The following is a 21,037-nucleotide window of genomic DNA, read 5'->3' on the forward strand; positions in this document are numbered from 1 at the left end:
TTTCATGCATGCAAAAAACATTCCCTCTGGGGTTTTTTATTCTTTTTTTTAATGTTTTCATTCCTATAGCTGCTTAGAATTTGTTCTTAAAACAACCTGGTGATTATCCTACTTTTCAAGAAAATGGGCATTTGAGGACATTATCGATGGAAGATGACAATAGCTGACAACTAGACTTAGTTACTCATGAGTAGTTCCATTGAAATTAATGGGGAAAGTGAGTCATGGCTAACTTGTCCCATTGATTTCAGTGGGGCTACTCACGAGTAACTTAATCTGGCTGTCGGCCATTGACTGAACTGCAAAAAGACTATTCAAGTTCAAAGAGGCAATCTCTTTCAAAGGTCCATCTCTGCCTTTCTCCTCCTCTCCCAGTGTAGGAGAGTATCCTTTATGTAGGCTGTCATGCCCACTTGCTCCCAGGAGGCAGGACTAAATGATATAATCTTGAAGAGCCCCTACTTCCTCTCTGGAGTCTCCTCCCAGTTCCAGTCCTGTCTTGCTCCCATATGCAGGACCATCGAAGAGCTCCATCCTACTTTCACTTTCCTTTTCATTGTTCTTTGCATTTTCCTTATTCTTTGGTCTACCTTTGTGTTTCTTCTGCTCCCAGCCTCATTTGCTGCCCTCGGTTCATGTTTTCCTCCTTTAAAAATACATACATAAAAAATTCTCCCTTCACTTTTCCTTTCCCCCCTTCTTCTTCCTCCTCTTCTTTTTTTTGTCAGTCCTTTTGAGCCATGCAGCGCACAGAGCTCACAGCCTTGCTATCAGAGGATAGCAAGGCTACAAGCTTCAAGCTAGACCAGGCTAGAAGCCTCAAGCAAGGCAGGGAGCTTATTAGAGATGGGACTGTGACCAACCAGCCCGGAAAAGTCCACATGGCTCGCATTCTCATGATCCTGCCGGCCGCAGGAAGCATGTTCATGCCCAACCACAGGATTCTCAACTGCCACAACACGATGAAGGAGCAACCGGTGCTCTTTGTGGCTGTTCCAGCACTGCCTAGTTTTGTCTAGCCCAGCCAGGCATGCCATCCCTGTATGTGAATGGGGGAGATTTCACCCTAGACCACCAGCCAGCCAGCCAGCCCCCACAGTTGCCTGGTCAGATCTTCTGAAAGTGCATGTATTCATTCTCCTGTTCCTAGAAACCATGCTAGTGGATATGGAGAGACAGAAGCCGAGATAGAAGCAGATCCCCGAAAAAGAACAGGAGCAGAGATCCCTCTCCATCTTCCCATCGCCCAATCAGCCCTTGTCCACTCAATATCATTCCACTCAGGCCAGACTCTAATGCTGCACCTGATCTGACCATACCAAGACAGACTATGCCTGTTTCAGTGCACATTCTCTCATTTTACTCTGTTGGCAGCAGACGTGGCTCCCATTCTGTGGGAAGCACAATTGAGGAGGTTTTGCCTGTCCTACCTGTTCCGACCATCCCTGTTCAGTCCACTCTCAACCAGGTACTTACCAGAACACAGTCTGCCCAGTCGGATGCAGACATACGTCATTCTCCTCATAGGTCACAAGGGGCCCCATCAGACGCTTGTAGGAAAAAGACTACCCAATTTCCTACAGGCCTGGCAATGCTCAACTCAGGTTCATGGGTTCTTTCCACAGCTATTCCCTAGACTTTCAATCCAGAACATTTCAGGTCCACCCCACTCTTCAGGAACCCCGAGAAACATCACCTCATGAATCAAGCCATTAGTTACCTGCTACAATATCAGGTCAGTTGAGCAGCTATTGAGGCATCAATTCTGTTTTATTCTTGGTGCGCAAAAGAGACAGCACCTGGAGAGCAGTGTTAGACCTGAAGTGCCTCAACAAATTAATCAAGAAGTAGAAATTCTGGATGGAGATACTGCATACCATCATCCAAGCCATCCAGAAGAAAAACTTCCTGACCTCCCATCAACCTTCAGGAGGCTCACCTTCACTTACATATCCTCCCAGGACACCATCAATTCATCTGCTTCACATATGTAAATCAACACTTTCAGTACAAAGCCTGCCCCTTTGGGCTCTCCTCGGTCCCCAGGGTGTTTATGAAGCTGATGGTTGCCCTGGTAGCCCACATGCATCTCCAGGGTCTTCATGTCTACCTTTACCTAGAGGATCTACTGGTCTGGTCAGCAGGTTGCCTGTCAGTGGAATCAGACATCACATGCACCATCCAGATCCTATTGCTCCATGGCTTCCTAGTAAATACCCCCCTCTCCCCCTCTCAACATATCAGTCACTTGGGGTTACAGTCAAGATAAAGCAGGAGATAATTTCTCTTTCACAAAAACACATCACCAAACTAGGGTTCCAAGTAATATAGTTCCTACCTTTGCAATCAGCAGACCTCATGAATCCAGCTCACATTCTAGGGAGCATGATTTTGTGTTATAGACATAGTACCATGGGCCAGGTGGCACTCCAGACCCTTGTACTGGCTACTTCTCCCTTACCAAGACAAAATCATGGCACGGAACCACCTGCGAGTTCCCCTCTCAGCCTCAATCCAACATTCTCTCTGGTGGTGGGCATTGCCTGCTCTCAACCAGGGAGTTCCACCCAAAGTACCACCCAGAGTCCTGATCACAACAGATGCCAGCAAGTTGGGCTGGAGAGCCCACTGCAGCATCATGATAGCACAAGGCACCTGGTCACCCACGGAGGCCCAACACGGCATCAATTGGAAGGAACTGAGGGCGGTACCCTTGGCACTCAGCCATTTCAGAAAGCAATTTTGGGCAAGCACATGATGGTCAGAACCAACATTGTGGCCACAAAGGCTCACATCAGTCATCAAGAGGGCATTCGCTCTCACTCCCTGATGGTGAAATCTGACAAGCGGAACACCTCAGTGGAAGACTGGCTGAGTTGTCACAGGGTAAACCAGGCAGTGTGGATGTTATACCCTGAAGTCTTTGCTCTGATCATTCACCACTTTGGACAACCAGTACTAGACCTCTGTGCCTCTCCTCACAACAAACACACACCCAGGTTCTTCACTTGATATCATTGTCATCAGGCAGAGGGGACAGATGCTCTGATGTCTCCCTGTCCTCAGGGTCAGTTATATCTAAAGGGGGCATTTCCCCCCTTTGCTCTGATTCCATGGCTCTTCCAGAAACTTAGAGAGCCAACCTAGTCCTGGTGGTTCCATTCTGGCCAAGAAGGCTCTGGTTCTCTGACCTCAGAGACCTTTCCGTAGCATCACTGTGGCCTCTGCCATACTGACCAGACCCTCTCAGACAAGGGCCTCTTCATCATCCAGAGCTGGATTAGCTGCAGCTTCATGCTTGGAAATGCTGTTAGCTTCTAAGTGTTACTCTAGATGTATCCAGGACACCATTCTAGCTTCACACTGCCTTTCTACAGTGAGAATATACCAGACTACATGGGTGGCGTTCCTCCGATGATCCAAGAGAGAAAAAGTCATTCCTCTCAATACTTCAGTTGCACAGATGTTAGCATTCCTCCAGTCTTTCTTGGACAAGCCCTTTGACCCAGCACTCTCTGGAATCAAGCTTCTGCCTTGTCATCTGTTCTGTGTCCGACTGCTAAATCTTCCTTGGCATCTCATCCTGACATTAGCTGCTTTTTAGAGGGAGCAACTAATATTGCAGTGCCTACAGTACAGTGTACAGATTCCTGTCATGGAACCTGAGTAAGGTTCTGAATGTGCTGTCATGGGCTCCTTTTGAGCCGCTAAAGACTGCTCTTCTTAAGTTGTTGCCATACAAGGTTCTTTTCCTGGTGGCCATCACATCTGCACATAGGGTCTCAGAGTTGGGAGCCTTGCCCATATGTAAACTCCTGTGCCTTTACCAGCCGGATTCAGTGGTCCTGATGATGGACTCAACCTTCTGTCCAAATGTTAACTCTCCTTTTCACAGGAATCAGGACATAATTCTGCCTTCATTCTGCCTGGCTCCAAAACATCCCAGGGGAACTATTTGGCACACCTTGTTTTTTCTTTCCCTTCCTTGCCATTCCTGGAGCTTTCCTTTCTTCACTTGTTCACCATACAGTCCTGGAACTGGGAGGAGACTCCAGAAAAGAAGTATGGAAGTTTTTTCAAGATGACATAATTTGGTCCTCCCTCTTGGGAGCAGGTGAGCATGACAACCCACTTAAAGGATACCCTCCGTACACTGGGAGAAAGAACCTTCACAGTAAGTCTACCAATGTTCCTTTCTCCCTCTCTTGTGTCTTAATTTTCCATATTAGGAGGATTCCAGTGTGTTAAATGCAAATCTGAGCGTGGTGTGCCTTTTCAGTGCCAGCTATGTGCCTTCACTTGCTGCAAAGCATGCTGGAAGAGTCTCTTAAAGGTTGGCTTTGCTTTTCATCATTTCCCCCCCTTTTCTCCTCAAAGCCCCTTTGTCTGAATGATGGTTTGCTAGTTAGGGATGTGCACGGACCGGTCCGGAGGCCATTCTAATGGCCTCCGGACCGATCCGGATATGGGTCCAGTTCAGTGGTTCTGTGCTGGGGGTGGGGGTGTAGACCTTTAAGGGTGGGGGAGGGTGTACTTACTTAAGCAAAAACACCAACAAACCAACACAGAGATTTCAGAACATACAAATAATGCTTGATGGCTTTATTCAGTAATTTATTAATTACAGAGAAAGACAATGTAGTTTTCCGCATTTCTGGCACCCAATTCATATCATGGTTTGGGTGTACAAAGTCAATTTTGGAGTTACATTCATTCATTAGACTTTTATACTGCCTCACCTCAATGGCTCTAGGTGGATCAGAAATATTAAAACAGATAAAACAACAAATAACTCATTAAAATTATTTATCAAATTTGTATACCGCACCAAACTTTCATCTCTGGGCAGTTTACAACAACATAAAACAAGTTTAAAAAACAGGAAATAAAAACCTTAACAGAGCCACAGTCAAATTAAAAAGCTTGAGTGAAGAGAGAAGTCTTTAGGTACTTTTTAAAAAGTTGTCAGATGGTGAGGCTCTTATTTCAGCAGGAAGCGCATTACAGGATCTCGGGGCAGCAATAGAGAAGGCCCATCCCTGTGTGGCCATCAGCAACTGCAGATAGATGCATGCATGCGCATCTGCCACATCCGGTAGGAAGCTGACCGGGCCTGCTAGGAGGTATGTTACAGCCCTGCAGAAGTGATTTCAGGGAGAGCACCGGAGGGGGGAAATGTGGAGGGGGAGGTAAGAGCACCCTCCTTGTGCCTTAAAGAACCACCTCCAAACTGGCTCGAATGTCAGATATCTGAACCAGTTCATGCACATGCCTACCATATTATGTCTATTTTAAAACAGTTGCACTGGCTGCTATGTTTCCGGGGGAAATGCAAAGTGCTGGTAACTACCTTTAAAATCCTAAATGGCTCAGGATCGGGCTGCCTGGAAGAGAGCTGCTTGCAGTATGATCCTCACCGTACTTTAAGGTCATTAGGAGAGATTTGTCTCCAACTGCCGCCAGCTGGCCTAGCAGCGACTCGGGACCGTGTCTTCTCTGTAGCTGCTCCTGGGCTCTGGAATGCACTCCCTATGGAAACTGCAGCTAGTGCAAAATACAGCAGCTAGAAATTTATCCGGAGCTGCACACTGGGATCATATTACACGCATTTTGAGAAAAGCTACATTCGCTGCCAATTTCTTTCTGGGTCCAATTCAAGGGGCTGGTTTTGACCTTTAAATCCCTTAACGGTTTGGGCCCTGGATATCTGAAGGACCACCTGCTCCCGAGGGTTTCTGCCCACTTGACGAGGTCATTGAAGGGGGCTTTCCTCCATGTGCCGACAATGAAGGAGGCTCATCTGTTGTGTACGTGAAGCAGTACACAACACAAGCCCTTAATATAATCATAAGCCCTTAACGGTTTGGGCCCAGGATACCTGAGGGACTGCCTGCTCCCAAGGGTTGCTGCCCGCTTGACAAGGTTATCTGAGGGGGCTCTGCTCTGCGTGTTGACAATGAGGGAGGCTTGGTTGTCGTGCACGCGGGACAGGGCCTTCTCTGTTGCTGCCCCCAGACTCTGGAATGCTCTCCCAGTGGCTATTCACTACTCAGTCTCCATCACAGTTTTTAGAAAGCATGTTAAATCTTGGCTTTTTACCCAGGCTTTTATATGATTGTCTCTATTGCTGCTTCTTTGTATTTTGTACAGTTTTTATGCTTGTATTTTAAATATTTTCAGTCAGATTTGTTTTATATTTTAGCTTAATATTTTAATTGTGTCATTTTTATAGTCTTGTTTTTAATTTTTATGTAAAACTGCCTTGGGATTGTTTTAATGAAAGGCGTTATACAAATTTAACAATAAATAAATAAAATAAATGTCTTCTCAGTTATAGCCCCCAGACTTTGGAATGCTGTCGGAGTGGGCATTCACTCCCCAGTCTCCATCACAGTTTTTAGAAAGTAAGTCTAAAAGAACATCCTCCCTGCACTTTAAAGGACCACCACCCATCTCCCAAACATGCTTGTGCACATCCCTATAATATGGTCTCTCTGAGAAACCCCAGAGACCAATCTGGCTGCTGCATTTTGAACTAACTGAAGATTCCGAACTAGGAGTGTGCCCGAACCGGTTCGGAGGCCATGCTGGTGGCCTCTGAACCGGTCCGGTTCCGAGCCGGTCCAGCGGCTCGGCACGGAGGGGGGTTGTAGCTTTAAGCGCGGGGGGTAGTACTTTACCCCCCCCTGCCGCTCTTCCCCCTCCGGTGCTGTGGTTTTTAAAAAAGTTTCTGGGGCGGCAGCATTCCTCCCTGCCGCCCCTGGCCCCGTCATTAGCCTTCCAGTGCTCAAGTACGCTACACGCATGCGCCCGTTCCGGTGCGCGTGCACACTCACCGCCGCCGCGTGCATGCTCCGTACAAGTCACACGCACTGTATCAAATATTACAACACAATTTTGCTTACAGCTGCCAGTGGAAAATCTAAGGACAAAAGTTTTTACAGAAACTTCCTTATAATAACTTGGCTTCTGAAAATAGACATTAATCAATCCTGTAATCTCTAAAAACTACCAGAAGTATAAAACATATAAAATATAAAAGCAACTTGAAATATTAAAACATGGTTTAACTTACTAGCAGAAAGTCAAAAATAGAAATATCCAAAGCCCTGTGAAGCTGCTATCTCTCGAAGGGGAGTGCCACAAACTATCAGCTGTAGTAACTCCTTCCTTAATTACTACTCCCTGTGGTTCTCTACCTGCCATGGTTATGTATGGAGACTAATTCTGCAAAAACAGCAAGAAACACCACATACATCAAAGTCAGTGGTTAATATAAAACAGTACTGTAAAATTACAAACTACTGCAAAACACCATTAGTAAAAACAACAACCAGTATATCCACAAAAAAAGTCTGTAATGAGAGCTAGAAGCTCTCTAGCTGTTGTAGGATTACAACTTCCATCATTTCCAGCCACAATGCATTGCAGCATGGGATGATGAGATCTGTAGTCGAGCAACAACTAGTGATCCTCAAGTAGGCCATCCCTGCTAAATCGGGTGCCCAATCCTTGTGGGATTTTATCAATTGTTGTTTTCCAACTGACATTCAGAACCGAAGATCTCATAGTCTTAAGTGTATGTATCTAGAATAACGCTCTGTGTAATAAACATTTATGTAAAGATAAAATTCTGCCGTCAAGTCGGTATTGACTCCTGGCAACCACAGAGCCATGTGATTTTCTTTAGTAGAATACATGAGGGGTTTATCATTGTCATCTCCTGCGCCTTTCATGATGCCTTTCAGCATCTTCCTATATCACTGCTGCTGCCCGATATAGGTGTTTCCCATCTTCTGGGAAACATACCAGCAGGGATTCGAACCAGCAATCTCTTGCTTCCTTGGCAGGTTACTTCCCCGCTGCACCATTAAGTGGCTTCAAACATTTATGTAGATTATCCCTATTCTGCTTAACTTTTTGTATACACCAAAATTTCAACAGTTTGGTTATTATGATCTTAAAAATGCTTCACCAAGGGTGCCTATATCTAGCCTTTATGAATACAACTTTTATTTTCCATAATCCTGATCCTGATACTCCTAGTTGTCATTCCTACATATAGTAAACAGGGACATTGAATTGCATAAATGCCGCCTGCTGCTGCTGCTACTACTATTGCATGTACAAATTATCGCAGTTGATATTCTTTAAGGTCAATAGGATTCTTAAACTTTTTTTTGTTTCACACAATTATTACAGACAGCACAATTGCCACAAACATATTATTCTACAGGAGTTTGACCATCAATAGTATTAGTAGCTTGTACAGATGAATTCCTTGTTGCGCTATGTACTAATAAATTCTGCAAATTGGGACTTTTCCTTGCAAATAAAAGTCAGAGCATCTAAGGATGTCTTGTAGAAGGTGCCAGTATTTGTCAGTAATATTTTATTTATTTATTTTATTTGTATACCACCCACTACCAAGGTCTCTAGGTGGTTTACAGCATTAAACTAACCAAGAATAAAACAAACCAAGTTAAAACATATAAAAATCAGATTTAAAACATCCATAAAAACACACCAACTAACTAAAAAGCTTGGCTGAAGAGATGTGTCTTTAGTTGTTTCCTAAAAGCCAACAGGGATGGAGTAGCTCTAATCTCTGCAGGGAGTGCATTCCACATTGCCGTTTTCAATAGCAAATGAGAAAGTATCACGTATCAAAGGGATAATCATTCTATTTGGAGTTATTTCTAGTCATACAGGGAGTTAACAAAGAATTCCTATTCATTAATTTTGCCTTATTGTAAAAGGCCTGTTTTATTATACGAGCTGGGTATCCTTTTGGGATATATTAGCCTGTTCTTGAAAAGCTGTTAATGTATTGCAGTTAGGTTTTCAACCTCAACATCTGAGAATAAAGAAGACTTCTTTTTAACAATGTGTGATATGGAAACCCATATTTTAAGTATGAATTGACATCAGTGGGTTTTCTGTACACATCCATCATTACAGTTCATCCAATTATAGTTACTTCCACATCCAAAAAACAAATCCTATTCCTGCTGTAAGACAATTGATATTTAATTGAAGAATGAATAGTGTTAAAAAAGGACTCAAAATTTAGCAGTTCAGTCTTGGACCCTGTGCAAATTTTTTAAAAAGTCATCCATGTAGTGTTTGCAAGCTACAATCCATTCGGCAAATGGATTATTTTTGCAGAATGTATGTTTGTTCCTTGCTGCCCTCCTCAGCTTTGCTTTTGACTCTACTTTTAGCAGAGCTGCAATTACCTGGAATTGCTGCACTTTTCCCCTCCTCCTTCCTACACCTGCTCCAATCCTGCTGCAGTATAGGAGCTGCCTGCCATTCAGACTTGGCAGTGACAGAAATACATTTTTCTGTTTTGTGTTTTTTTCTACACAGAAAACACTTAATTGTAGGGAAAAGCATCACTGATGTGACTAACAGTTTGTAGATTTCACCCTTTTCCTGAGGAGAAATGCTTTGGAAGTAGGCTTCAGGTCAAGGATTTCAAGTTTACACAGCCTTCCATGATAAACTTCTGTTTATGGCATAAACAGAGCAGAAGTGCCAACAAGGCAAAAAAGTAATGCCGAGCAGCAAGGAGGTTTGGTTGTGTTCCACTTGGTGTATTTCCTTATGGGAGGGATTAGGACTGGTGGGAGAGAGGAAACAACATTAACAGTAGTGAGGTCAGCAATTTATATTCAGAATCACATTAAATTCCTCTCTTAACCAACAGTCTTTAAGCTGTAAGAGCATTGCTTCTTCCTTTCCTGGATTGCACAATAGGAAACTGGGACCTAGAAACCAAATTATCTTCTTAGTTTCCCCCCTCATCAATTGGCCTGTTCCTATTCTTTGTCATATTCTTAGTCAAGCTTTCTGTTTCCTCCCACTTGTGACCTCTCTTTCTAGTAATGTGCCTTAATGATGGGAATTTGTTCACCTTGGGGTAATATTCAGTGGAAGGAGCAATCATGGAATTCTTGGCTTTTAAAGGAAATGTATTCTTAGTTCTCCCCCCACCCCCGCGCCCCCCAGTCCTGCTATGCTGCCTCATCATGGTGTTCCTGGGAGGGATGAAAGAAGTACAGGAGGTATACTCCTTGTAGGGTCACCCAAAGTGCAAAGGTCATCCCAGTTGCCCAGCTAAAGCAAGCAGGCACCTATATTGGGCAGCAGCGATATAGGAAGGTTCTGGAGGTGGATAATCATTTCAGTGTCAACGACAAAGGTATCATTTCATACTGCGAGGGAGAAGGCAATGGTAAACCACTCCAAGAAAATCACATGGATAGACAAAATGGAATGATTTTTGATGTAATGCCGGAGAGGAGATCTGGTCTTGTGGTAGCAAGCATGACTTGTCCCCATAGCTAAGCAGGGTCCGCCCTGGTTGCATATGAATGGGAGACCAGAAGTGTGAGCACTGTAAGATATTCCCCTCAGGGGATGGAGCCGCTCTGGGAAGAGCAGAAGGTTCCAAGTTCCCTCCCTGGCTTCTCCAAGATAGGGCTGAGAGAGATTCCTGCCTACAACCCTGGAGAAGCTGCTGCCAGTCTGTGAAGACAGTACTGAGCTAGATGGACCATTGGTCTGACTCAGTATATGGCAGCTCCCTATGTTCCTATGATGGGCCCCTCAGGTCAGATGGTACTCAACATACTACTGAGGAAGAGCTGAGGATCTCTCAGAGTACTGATGGTATTTATGACGTTGTTAGATTAAAGTTTTTGGACGTCTAGCAGCTGATGTTGCCATGCGGGAAAACAAAATCCGAAGCTGCAAAGACAGAATTACAATGGGAACATGGAACCATAAGAAGCGTGAATATGGGAAAGCTCGACACAGTGAAAGATGAAATGAATCGACTAAAGATTGACACCTTGAGCATCAGTGAATTAAAATGGACTGGAATGGGACACTTCCAGTCAGGAAATCATACTGTTTACTACTCAGGACATGAGAAAAGAAGGAACAATGTTGCTTTCATAGTCAGGAAACATATAGCAATGACGGTACCTGGGTACAATGTGGTCAGTGACCGACTAATTAGCTTTCATGGACAATCCTTTAACATGACAGCTTTTCAAGTCTATGCCCCAATAATTGGACTGATGAAGAAGAAGAGGAAGTTACTGAGTCTTATGCTCAAGTTCAGTCTGAAATTGACCGAAAATGCAAGCAAGATGTGCTGCTGGTGGTTGGAGACTGGAATGCCAAAGTTAGAAAAGGTAAGGAGGGGGAAACACAGTCAGATTGTATGGCTTAGGAAACAGAACTGAAGCAGGAGAATGACTTATTAGTTTTTGCCAAGCCAATGATCTCTTCATTGCTGACACATTCTTCAAACAACCAAAGCGGCACCTATACACATGGACATCACCAGATGGAGTAAAAAGAAATCAAATTGATTACATTATTGGTGCAAGGAGGTGGAAGAGCTCAATTATAACAGCAAAGACATGGCCGGGGGCTGATTGTGGAACAGATCACAATCTGCTCATGTGCAAGTCACGCTAAAGCAGAAAAACAAAGCTATCCAGTTTTCACAATATGATCTTGAGAATGTACCCACCATTTTTAAGGAGAACATCAGGAATTGCTTTGAAGTTCTGAACCTCATTGATAGGGAACCAGAAGAACTGTGGAATGAAATCAAAGAAGTTGTTAAGGATGAATGTGAAAAGAGACTGCCAAAGACGAAGAAACAGACAAAAGCAAAATGAATGTCAGAACAGATGGTGGAAATTGCCAAGAAGAGGATTGAAGCTAAAGTCAAGAAAGATAAAGGCCTCAAGAAGGAATTTAATAGAGAATTTCAGAAAGCTGTTAGAAGAGACAAGGAACAGTATTACAATGACATCTGTAAAGACCTTGAGGATGGAAATAGACACAGAAAAACAAGGAATGTTTCCAAAAAATCTCTCAACGCAGAAGGAGGTTCCAGCCTCTAATTGTTATGTTAAGAGATGCCAAAGGACAGATAGTAACTGATTCACAGAAGCTCAGAGAAACTTGCAAGAACCTCTAGTACGCAAAGGTGAAGTTAGATCAGCACTCTGGTCATTACCAAGTCAGAAGGCTACAGGAACTGATGGAATAGCTACAGAAATATGGCAGGCAACAGAAGAAGAATCAGTCAGGGCTCTAACGAAACTATGCCTGCAAATTTGGAGAACAACCCAATGGCCAACAGATTGGAAGAGGTCAATCTACATACCCATATCAAAGAAAGGAGACTTAACAGATTGTGCAAACCATCGCACAATATCCTTAATTTCACATGCCAGCAAAATAATGCTCAGGATCATCCAACGCAGATTAGAGCCCTAATCTGGAAAGGGAAATGCCAGATGTTCAAGCTGGTTTCAGAAAAGGACAAGGAACAAGAGACATCATTGCTGATGCACGCTGGGTAATTGAGAAAGCCAAAGAATACCCCCCAAAAGTCAATAAGTACTTTATTGACCACAGAAAAGCCTTTGATTGCGTCAACCATGTCAAGTTGTGGAATATCCTTAGGAAAATGGGCCTCCCAGAACATCTCATTGTTCTCATGAGAAAGCTATACAAAGGGCAGGAAGCCACAGTCCAGACAGGACATGATGAAACAGACTGGTTCCAGATGGGCAAAGGAGTAAGACAAGGTTGTCTACTTTCTCCTTATTTATTCAATTTATACAGGTGAAACTCGAAAAATTAGAATATCGTGCAAAAGTCCATTAATTTCAGTAATGCAAATTAAAAGGTGAAACTGATATATGAGATAGACGCATTACATGCAAAGCGAGATAAGTCAAGCCTTAATTTGTTATAATTGTGATGATCATGGCGTACAGCTCATGAGAACCCCAAATCCACAATCCCAGAAAATTAGAATATTACATGAATCCAATAAAACAAGGATTGTAAATAGAACAATATCGGACCTCTGAAAAGTATAAGCATGCATATGTATTCAGTACTTGGTTTGGGCCCCTTTTGCAGCAATTACTGCCTCAATGCGGCGTGGCATGGATGCTATCAGCCTGTGGCACTGATGAGGTGTTATGGAAGACCAGGATGCTTCAATAGCGGCCTTCAGCTCTTCTGCATTGTTTGGTCTCATGTCTCTCATCCTTCTCTTGGCAATGCCCCATAGATTCTCTATGGGGTTCAGGTCAGGCGAGTTTGCTGGCCAATCAAGCACAGTAATCCCATGGTCATGGAACCAGGTTTTGGTACTTTTGGCAGTGTGGGCAGGTGCCAAGTCCTGCTGGAAAATGAAGTCAGCATCCCCATACAGCTCGTCTGCGGAAGGAAGCATGAAGTGCTCCAAAATCTCCTGATAGACGGCTGCGTTGACCCTGGACTTAATGAAGCACAGTGGACCAACACCAGCAGATGACATGGCTCCCCAAATCAACACAGACTGTGGAAACTTCACATTGGACTTCAAGCATCTTGCATTGTGTGCCTCTCCATTCTTCCTCCAGACTCTGGGTCCTTAGTTTCCAAATGAGATGCAAAAGTTGCTCTCATCAGAAAAGAGGACTTTGGACCACTGAGCAACAGACCAGTTCTTTTTTTCTTGAGCCCAGGTAAGAAGCTTCTGACGTTGTTTGTTGTCCAGGAGCGGCTTGACAAGAGGAATACGACATTTGAAGCCCATGTCCAGGATCCGTCTGTGTGTGGTGGCTCTTGATGCACTAACTCCAGCCTCAGTCCACTCCTTGTGAAAGTCCCCAACACTTTTGAATGGCCTTTTCCTGACAATCCTCTCCAGGCTGCAGTCATCCCTGCTGCTTGTGCACCTTTTTCTTCCACACTTTTCCCTTCCACATAACTTTCTATTAATGTGCTTTGATACAGCACTTTGGGAACATCCAACTTCTTTTGCAATTACCTTTTGAGGCTTTCCCTCCTTATGGAGGGTGTCAATGATGGTTTTCTGCACAACTGTCAAGTCAGCAGTCTTTCCCATGATTGTGATTCCTAATGAACCAGACTGAGAGACCATTTAAAGGCTCAGGAACCCTTTGCAGGTGTTATGGATTGATTAGCTGATTGGAGTGGGACACCTGGAGCCTAGACTGTTGAACCTTTTCACAATATTCTAATTTTCTGGGATTGTGGATTTGGGGTTCTCATGAGCTGTACGCCATGATCATCACAATTATAACAAATTAAGGCTTGACTTATCTCGCTTTGCATGTAATGCGTCTATCTCATATATCAGTTTCACCTTTTAATTTGCATTACTGAAATTAATGAACTTTTGCACGATATTCTAATTTTTTGAGTTTCACCTGTATGCTGAGAGAAGTTGGATTGGAAGATGAGGGTGGTTTTAAAGTTGGAGGAAGAAACATCAATAACCTGCAGTACGTTGATGGCACCACTCTGAGAGCTGAGGATGCAGATGATCTACAGGCTCTAGGGATGAAAGTCAAGGAGCACAGTGAAAAAATAGGACTACAGCTAAATGTAAAGAAGACTAAACTAATGACAACGGGTACAGCAACCAGCCTCAGAATTGATAATGAAGACATTGAAGTGGTGGATAGTTTCTGCCTTTTAGGATTGACCGTGAACAGTAAAGGATCCAGCAGTCAAGAAATACCCACAGACTAGCACTTGGTAGGGTTGCAGTGAAGGCCTTGGGAAGGATATTTAGATGTTGTGACGTGTCTATACCTACAAAGATTAGAATTGTTTGGACAATGGCTTTTCCCATGACACTCTATGGATGCGGAAGCTGGACTTTGAAGAAGCAAGATAGAAAGAGTATTGATGCTTTTGAACTTTGGTGCTGGAGACGACTTTTGAGGATATCATGGACAGCCAGAAAAACAAACAAATGGATCATAGAACAAATCCAGAATTTTAACTCGAGGCACAAATGACCAGGCTTGGGACACATACTTGGGACACATGATGCAAAGACCCAGCTCCCTTGAGAAGTCCATAATGCTGGGAAAAGTTGAAGGAAAGAGAAGAAGAGGACAACCAGCAGCAAGGTGGATGGACTCAATTATGACAGCAATGAATGCACCACTGAGAGACCTTAAAGGCCAAGCTGAAGACAGATCATCCTGGAGAGAATCTATCTATGTGGTTGCTAAGAGTCAACACCCATTTGCTCAATTATAGCTACACCCCTGATACTCCCCATCAATTTTCAAGCTTTTGTCTACAATGGTAAGAACTAATGATTGATTGATTGATTGATTGATTGATTGATTTAGTAATCAATTCTTAGTTGTTACTATTCTAGACAAAAGTTTGAAAATTGATGGGGTGTGGCTATAATTGTACAGATGGGTTCAAAGAACCCAAGCCCCCCAGGTCCACCCCTCCCTATTTTCTTCATTATCTCCCTCACTCCAAGAGGCCACCAGGGAGAGGGGCAACATGGGCCTCCTCTCGCCTGGCTACACTCCTTGAGAGCATCTGATCAAATCTCAGAAGACAAAGAAGGGAACTGGATGAGGACTTCAAGGAGTTGGAATGGTGGGTCTTTGGTGCCTACCATGGGTCCTTCAGGACCACTATTTTGTAGCCCCTTCCCTTGCATCCTTCTTACATATCTCAAAATCCCCTCTTTTCCTTCCCATAGTCACATGCTACACCCTCATCAGAATTATGCATTGCAAGCAATTATAAAAATATAATTCATAATTATCCCCCAAAATGAGCCACAAAATGACTGTTTGACAAAAAAAAAATTAATCAGATCTATGTTTGTATATTTTAGCTTAATATTTTAATTGTGTAATTTTTAGAGTCTTGTTTTAATTTTCGTTTGAACTGCCTTGGGATTGTTTTAATGAAAGGTGGTATATAAATTTAACAATAAATAAAATAAATAAAAATGGAGGCCAGATATGACATGGGCGGTTGTTTCCGGCCACCCCAACACCGCAAATACATGGAAACTAACCCCCACCCCCCCACACACACATATGCTGAGGTTGAGTCTCAATTACCTGACCACGGATGTTGGGTCTGCAAATGGTGAGATTTTCCTGTGCTAGTAAAATGGCTTACAGTTTGCAAGCATGCCTCCACAGACTTCCCATGTTTAAATCTACACAAGAAAACTGCCCAAGCTTGTTTGAATCCCAACCTTAACCCATGCTTTTCCAATGGGAGAATTTTTCTGCATTTTCCAGGACATAAATGGATATTTCTGGGATCTTTGATGTTTTTTGTAGTCTTGGCAAGGTCTGAAACCTACCTGTGAAAATGACATGTTGCTATATTTCATGTCTGTTAGTGAGGCCCAAACAGTTTTATATATACAATATATCTCTATATAATAGATATGGATATATAGATGCTTCGTAATTATGCCACAACCTGGGCACAAGAGCATACACTTCCTCCATCTTTTAAATAATATGGGCTGCTGGAGAGATGAGAGAGGTCAAATACTTTTTACTGAATAACTTCTGCATAAAATCTGTTCTAAGCAGACTTTTTCACTAATGTGAAAATTGAGTTGTCAGGCTAAATGCAACTTTTCTGTTATGTTCTGCTTTTCCCCACAGATTGTCAAGAAATGCCCAGAATGCCAAGCTGACACTAAGAGAAGGCATTTAGCCCTATCTTATTGGCCAGATCTCCAGTGAGGCACAGTGATGGCATCAGTCACTTAAGCAGGCAAAAACTGTCCAGGATGCTCTTACCATGGAAAAGAACAAGAGTGAAAATTCATTCAAGTAAAATTTGTTGTTCTTTGGGCTGCTTTGTTTCCTTACATTGTTTTCTCTTTCCTAAGTTCATCTGTCAAAATTGATCTTGACTCAAAAAGTGAGAGAAGCAGGATTACAATTATCCAGATCTTTTTTAATGTCTCCACACTTTTGTGTCCTTCAACCACTTTATGACAACATCTAAACAAAAGCATTAAAACCGCATCATTTTACTGATTTACTGATCTTTCCATTGGGGTTTCATACTGCAAATGCCTGCCATGTCGAGCACGGTATGAAAAAAACTGCATGGAGCCTATTTTTTGTCCTGGATGAAGCATCATTCCACATGGTTCTTACCCTGAGTATTTCTTGCAGCAGCAGGTGTGTGAGTGCAGGACTGCTTGTGTTTCTTGGGGTTGCTTTGTAAAATAATTAATCATTCAGTGAACTGCAAAAAGCTCTTGACATGAGTTCTGACAGTCTTAGGGGATTATGTCAGCCAGCTGCTTAACCTAGAACAGTCAGGGTAAACTAAACAAATAGAAAAATGGCAATTTAAAAAGTTTTAGCTGCTCAGCAGAAGGTGACATATTTGCATGTTCAGATCAAGATCATTTTGCCCAGGCCTGAGGTTAACTCAATCTCATACTTTCTTTCCTCTTAAGTACCTCATGTTCTCCTGAACCCTCCACCAATAAAAATTGGAGAGATTCTGTTCTATATCTTTGTTTCTTCTGCCTTCTATTTTTTAAAAGAGTGTCTGAATAAAGCAATCAAGAGTGTTCCATCACAGTGAATTTATTAATACATTTTAGCACTTCAAAAGGAGGGATTGGGGTGTATTTATATTTTTGCACTCTATAAATGATATTTTTGCTAAGTGAATGAATTGTATTCATTTTCAAAAGTGTGTAGTATGCAGTGTTATGTTAAATTTTGTACATTTTAAAAAGTGTTGCGTGTGTAGAATATCCATCATAAGTTCTTGTTTATGTCAATAGCATTCCAAACACTGTAAGGCTGCAGTCCACAGGGTGCTGACCAGGAAGTTAGTTCCATTGTTTATGGTGAGGCTGTAAAAATTGTTCTAACTTGGTTTGTTCAAATCAGATAGTACAAATCTTACATGGCTGTTAAATCTTTGTACTCACCATTGTCATATGTATGGCATATAAGGAAAAACTGATTGAACTGATCTTAATTTTCTTACAGGAAGAAAATATGAGATAAGGGAGATAAGGCTATGATGACAGAACAACAGCCCTGCTGGATCAGGCCCAAGGCCCATCCAGTTCAGTTTCCTGTTTCACACAGTGGCCCACCATATGCCTCCGAGAAACCCACAGGCAAGAGGTGAGGGCATACCCTCTCTCTTGCGGTCGCTCTCCTGCAACTGGTATTTAGAAGCATCTAGACTCTACGGCTGGAGGTGGCCTATATCCATTAGACTAGTAGCCATTGATAGACCTATCCTCAGTGAATTTGAAAACATGACGGTTTTCAAATATGTAGATGGAGAAGGAAGAATAGCCCAGTGCAGAGCCAGTGGGGGTAAGGGCAGTGTATTCATGTTGCAGACAAAGTCAATCTAGGTTGGCTATCTAGAATATTTTATGGACTATAAGACGCACTTTTTTCCTTGAAAAATATCCGCCAAAATTCAGGTGTGTCTTATACTCGTAACTGTGTCTTATACTCGTAAGCCTGCCCAACAGGTTCGGGGGGGGGCTATCCCCCAGCAAAGCCTGTACTGATGCTAAAGGAGGGGGTTGGGGGCAACCCTCTATTAACCCCATGCTGCCTGGGGACTGCCGCTCCAGCTCACCCTCCGCTGCTTGGGCCGTGGACTCCTCCTCCTCCACAAGCCGGTGGCCTCCGAGGATCGTGCCGCCGCAAAAGCTTCCAGCACCTGGGCCCTCCTGCACTGCCGTTGGGCCCTCTCCTGGTCTGCGTTGGCCTCGAAGGCCAAGTCAAAATGGCAGCCATCGCTGTGTGCGCCTGCATGTGCCATGGCGGCCCTTCTTCGTGGCACCCGCTCCCACAGTGGGGACCGTCGCCATGGATGGCCCTTCGCCCGGGGGGACGCGGTGGTCCTGGGCGTGGCTGAGGCATGCTTGGCGGCGGCCGCGCTCACAGCGGAGTGGTCCGCTTTCGCTGTTTGCGCCCTCGCTTTTTTCGTTCTGGGCCTAAGGCCCTGCAAACAAGGCACTCTGCTCTGCTCCATGGCAGAAGGAGGGAAAGGACAGAGCGGGGCGCGGTGGGAGGGCTTGGAGGGGAGATGGAAATATCAGGAGCATATTTTTAAATGCCCTCTTTTATGAAAAAGATCTATTTACCTAGAGAGTATTCCCCAAATACAAAAATAGCCTTGCATCATTTCTCAAAGGCACTTTGACTCATGTATTTTTGAGATCAGCATCTCAGATGCTCAGAATGATGGATTTTTTTACCATTGAAACAATATGGACTGTCGGAGATTGTCCCATACCTCTCAGGTGATGTGGTGCAGCCAGCAAAAACATTTAGGCCAGCCCTACCCTCTCTGGTGCCTTCCCCACTTGTATAGGTGTTCATCTGTCTTAATTTCTAGGAAAGCCTTGCCCATTCAAGGGCCATACAAAGGGGATGCTTGCTAAGATTTAGAGAGTTTAAGGGAATTGTGATTGTGTGTGCGCATACTCACTTTAAGTCGAGAATAGCATGCTCTCTACTTAAGGATAAATCAAATCTAGTATCTCAAATGATGACTTGTCTAAGGCAGATGTTGTACTTGCCTAGAATCTGTCAACATCCCATTCCTGTCGCCACCAAGGGCAGCCATATGCAGGTCAGCCTGTGAATTTTCTCCAAAGCACAGAGGATGTGTGTATTTGCTGAGCCATTGATACTACCTTCTGACATGATCACCTCCAGTTGCTCAAAGCATACTGTGCTCCTGAACTTCTCTGAAAAGGCAGTTCAAATAAAGGGAAGAATTATTTGAAAGATAATGCACAGATATAAAATACCTAGCTTGGCAATAGTACATTTGAAGGGATCTTGGGATTGCAACTGATCACAAACACATAAGTCAGCACTGCGATGCAGCTGCAAAAAAAAAAAAAAAAGGAGGATGCCATTTTAGGCTGCATTAATAGAACCATTGTTTCTATGTTGGGTGTGGTAGTTATGAATTGCACAGATACAAAAAATGTTATGCATCGGCTATCTCATAGAACAGCTTATACACCCTGCAATGGTGTGTATAATGAGATTGAATGAATGAGATTGTGAGAGACATCAATATTCTAGAAGAAGGACTTTATTCATGTTATTTCACAATGGAGGAACACAGATTTTTAAATGAACAAAAATTCCAGGACCTCCACATCTATTTTACCCAAGATTCATAAAGGAGTAATTCCACCACCTAGATGTCCCATAGTCTCCCGTAGAACCTCTTTCAAAGTTTGTGGACTATTTTCTGAAGCCCTTTGTGTTCTTGATTTCATTATATGTATGAGACTCCATGGATTTTATACACAAGAACAGTGGTGTTAAAGTACTTAAAGATGATATTTTGGTCACAATGGATGTCAGATCTTTGTATGCTTATATTCTTCAGGATCAAGCTCTGGATATCACACAGGAAATGTTGAACAAGAGGATGTCCAATTCTCCCCCCCCCCCCCGCCCCATTTTCTTGTAAATGTAGTGGAAATGCCCTTGGGAGGGAAACCTATTTCCACTTCAACCCAAAATGGCAAATGTGTACATGGATGCTTAGGTACAGAAACATATTGATCTGGATCGTGATCCGTTGAGCCCATAAGTAAATGGGTTCTGCGCCTGCGCAGGCACCTCTCGGGCCGACTAGGTAGCTCCTCGCGACGCCCAACCGCCCACCTGCACGCGCTGCTGCATGCTAGCTATATAGAGCGGCTGGGCGTCTTCCGTTAGTTTCTGTTTGACCGCCACAGCGTTCAGACCTCGCTTGGGCTCCTTGGTAGCAGAAACAATTGTGATACGAGTGCTTAGGCATTTAGGACTGTTTTTCTGGTAATTTTGACTTTGGACTGTACTTTGGATGTGACAACTTCTTAACGGAATAACTTTGACGAAAGATTGGACGGATATCTTGTGTTTGACCTGGACTGAAAACGGAAAATGGAGACGAAGACGACCTTTAAACGCTGCGAGAAGTGTAGGGCTAAATTACCCTCCACTGATCACCACGACCTCTGTCTTATATGCCTGGGAGAAGAGCACAATACGGCAGCCTGTAAGATCTGTTGTGCCTTCTCCAAACAAACCAGGACCAACCGGGCACTGCGTTTGAGGGCAGCTTTATATGAGGACGCGCTGCGCCCTTCTACCCCTCACCCAGAAGCGCCTTCGACGTC

At 43.6% G+C, this 21,037-nt stretch overlaps 1 protein-coding gene across 9 annotated transcripts in view; it reads left to right on the forward strand.

Moving 5' to 3' along the window:
• The window catches only part of RTEL1 (regulator of telomere elongation helicase 1), a 196,493-nt gene extending 179,056 nt beyond the window's left edge, over positions 1-17,437 (forward strand). For 6 of the 9 annotated variants that reach the window (XM_053244686.1, XM_053244692.1, XM_053244690.1 and 3 more), the window contains 2 exons: positions 4,230-4,333; positions 16,509-17,437. In XM_053244686.1, the coding sequence (XP_053100661.1) occupies positions 4,230-4,333; positions 16,509-16,589 (185 nt within the window). In that variant the 3' untranslated portion in view covers positions 16,590-17,437. The remainder of the gene's footprint in view (positions 1-4,229; positions 4,334-16,508) is intronic. The other 3 variants (XM_053244691.1, XM_053244693.1, XM_053244694.1) reach the window with 1 other exon arrangement.
• The last annotated feature ends 3,600 nt before the right edge of the window (positions 17,438-21,037 follow it).

Source organism: Hemicordylus capensis, chromosome 4, assembly GCF_027244095.1.
Source record: "Hemicordylus capensis ecotype Gifberg chromosome 4, rHemCap1.1.pri, whole genome shotgun sequence".
Taxonomy (NCBI): Eukaryota; Metazoa; Chordata; class Lepidosauria; order Squamata; family Cordylidae; genus Hemicordylus; species Hemicordylus capensis.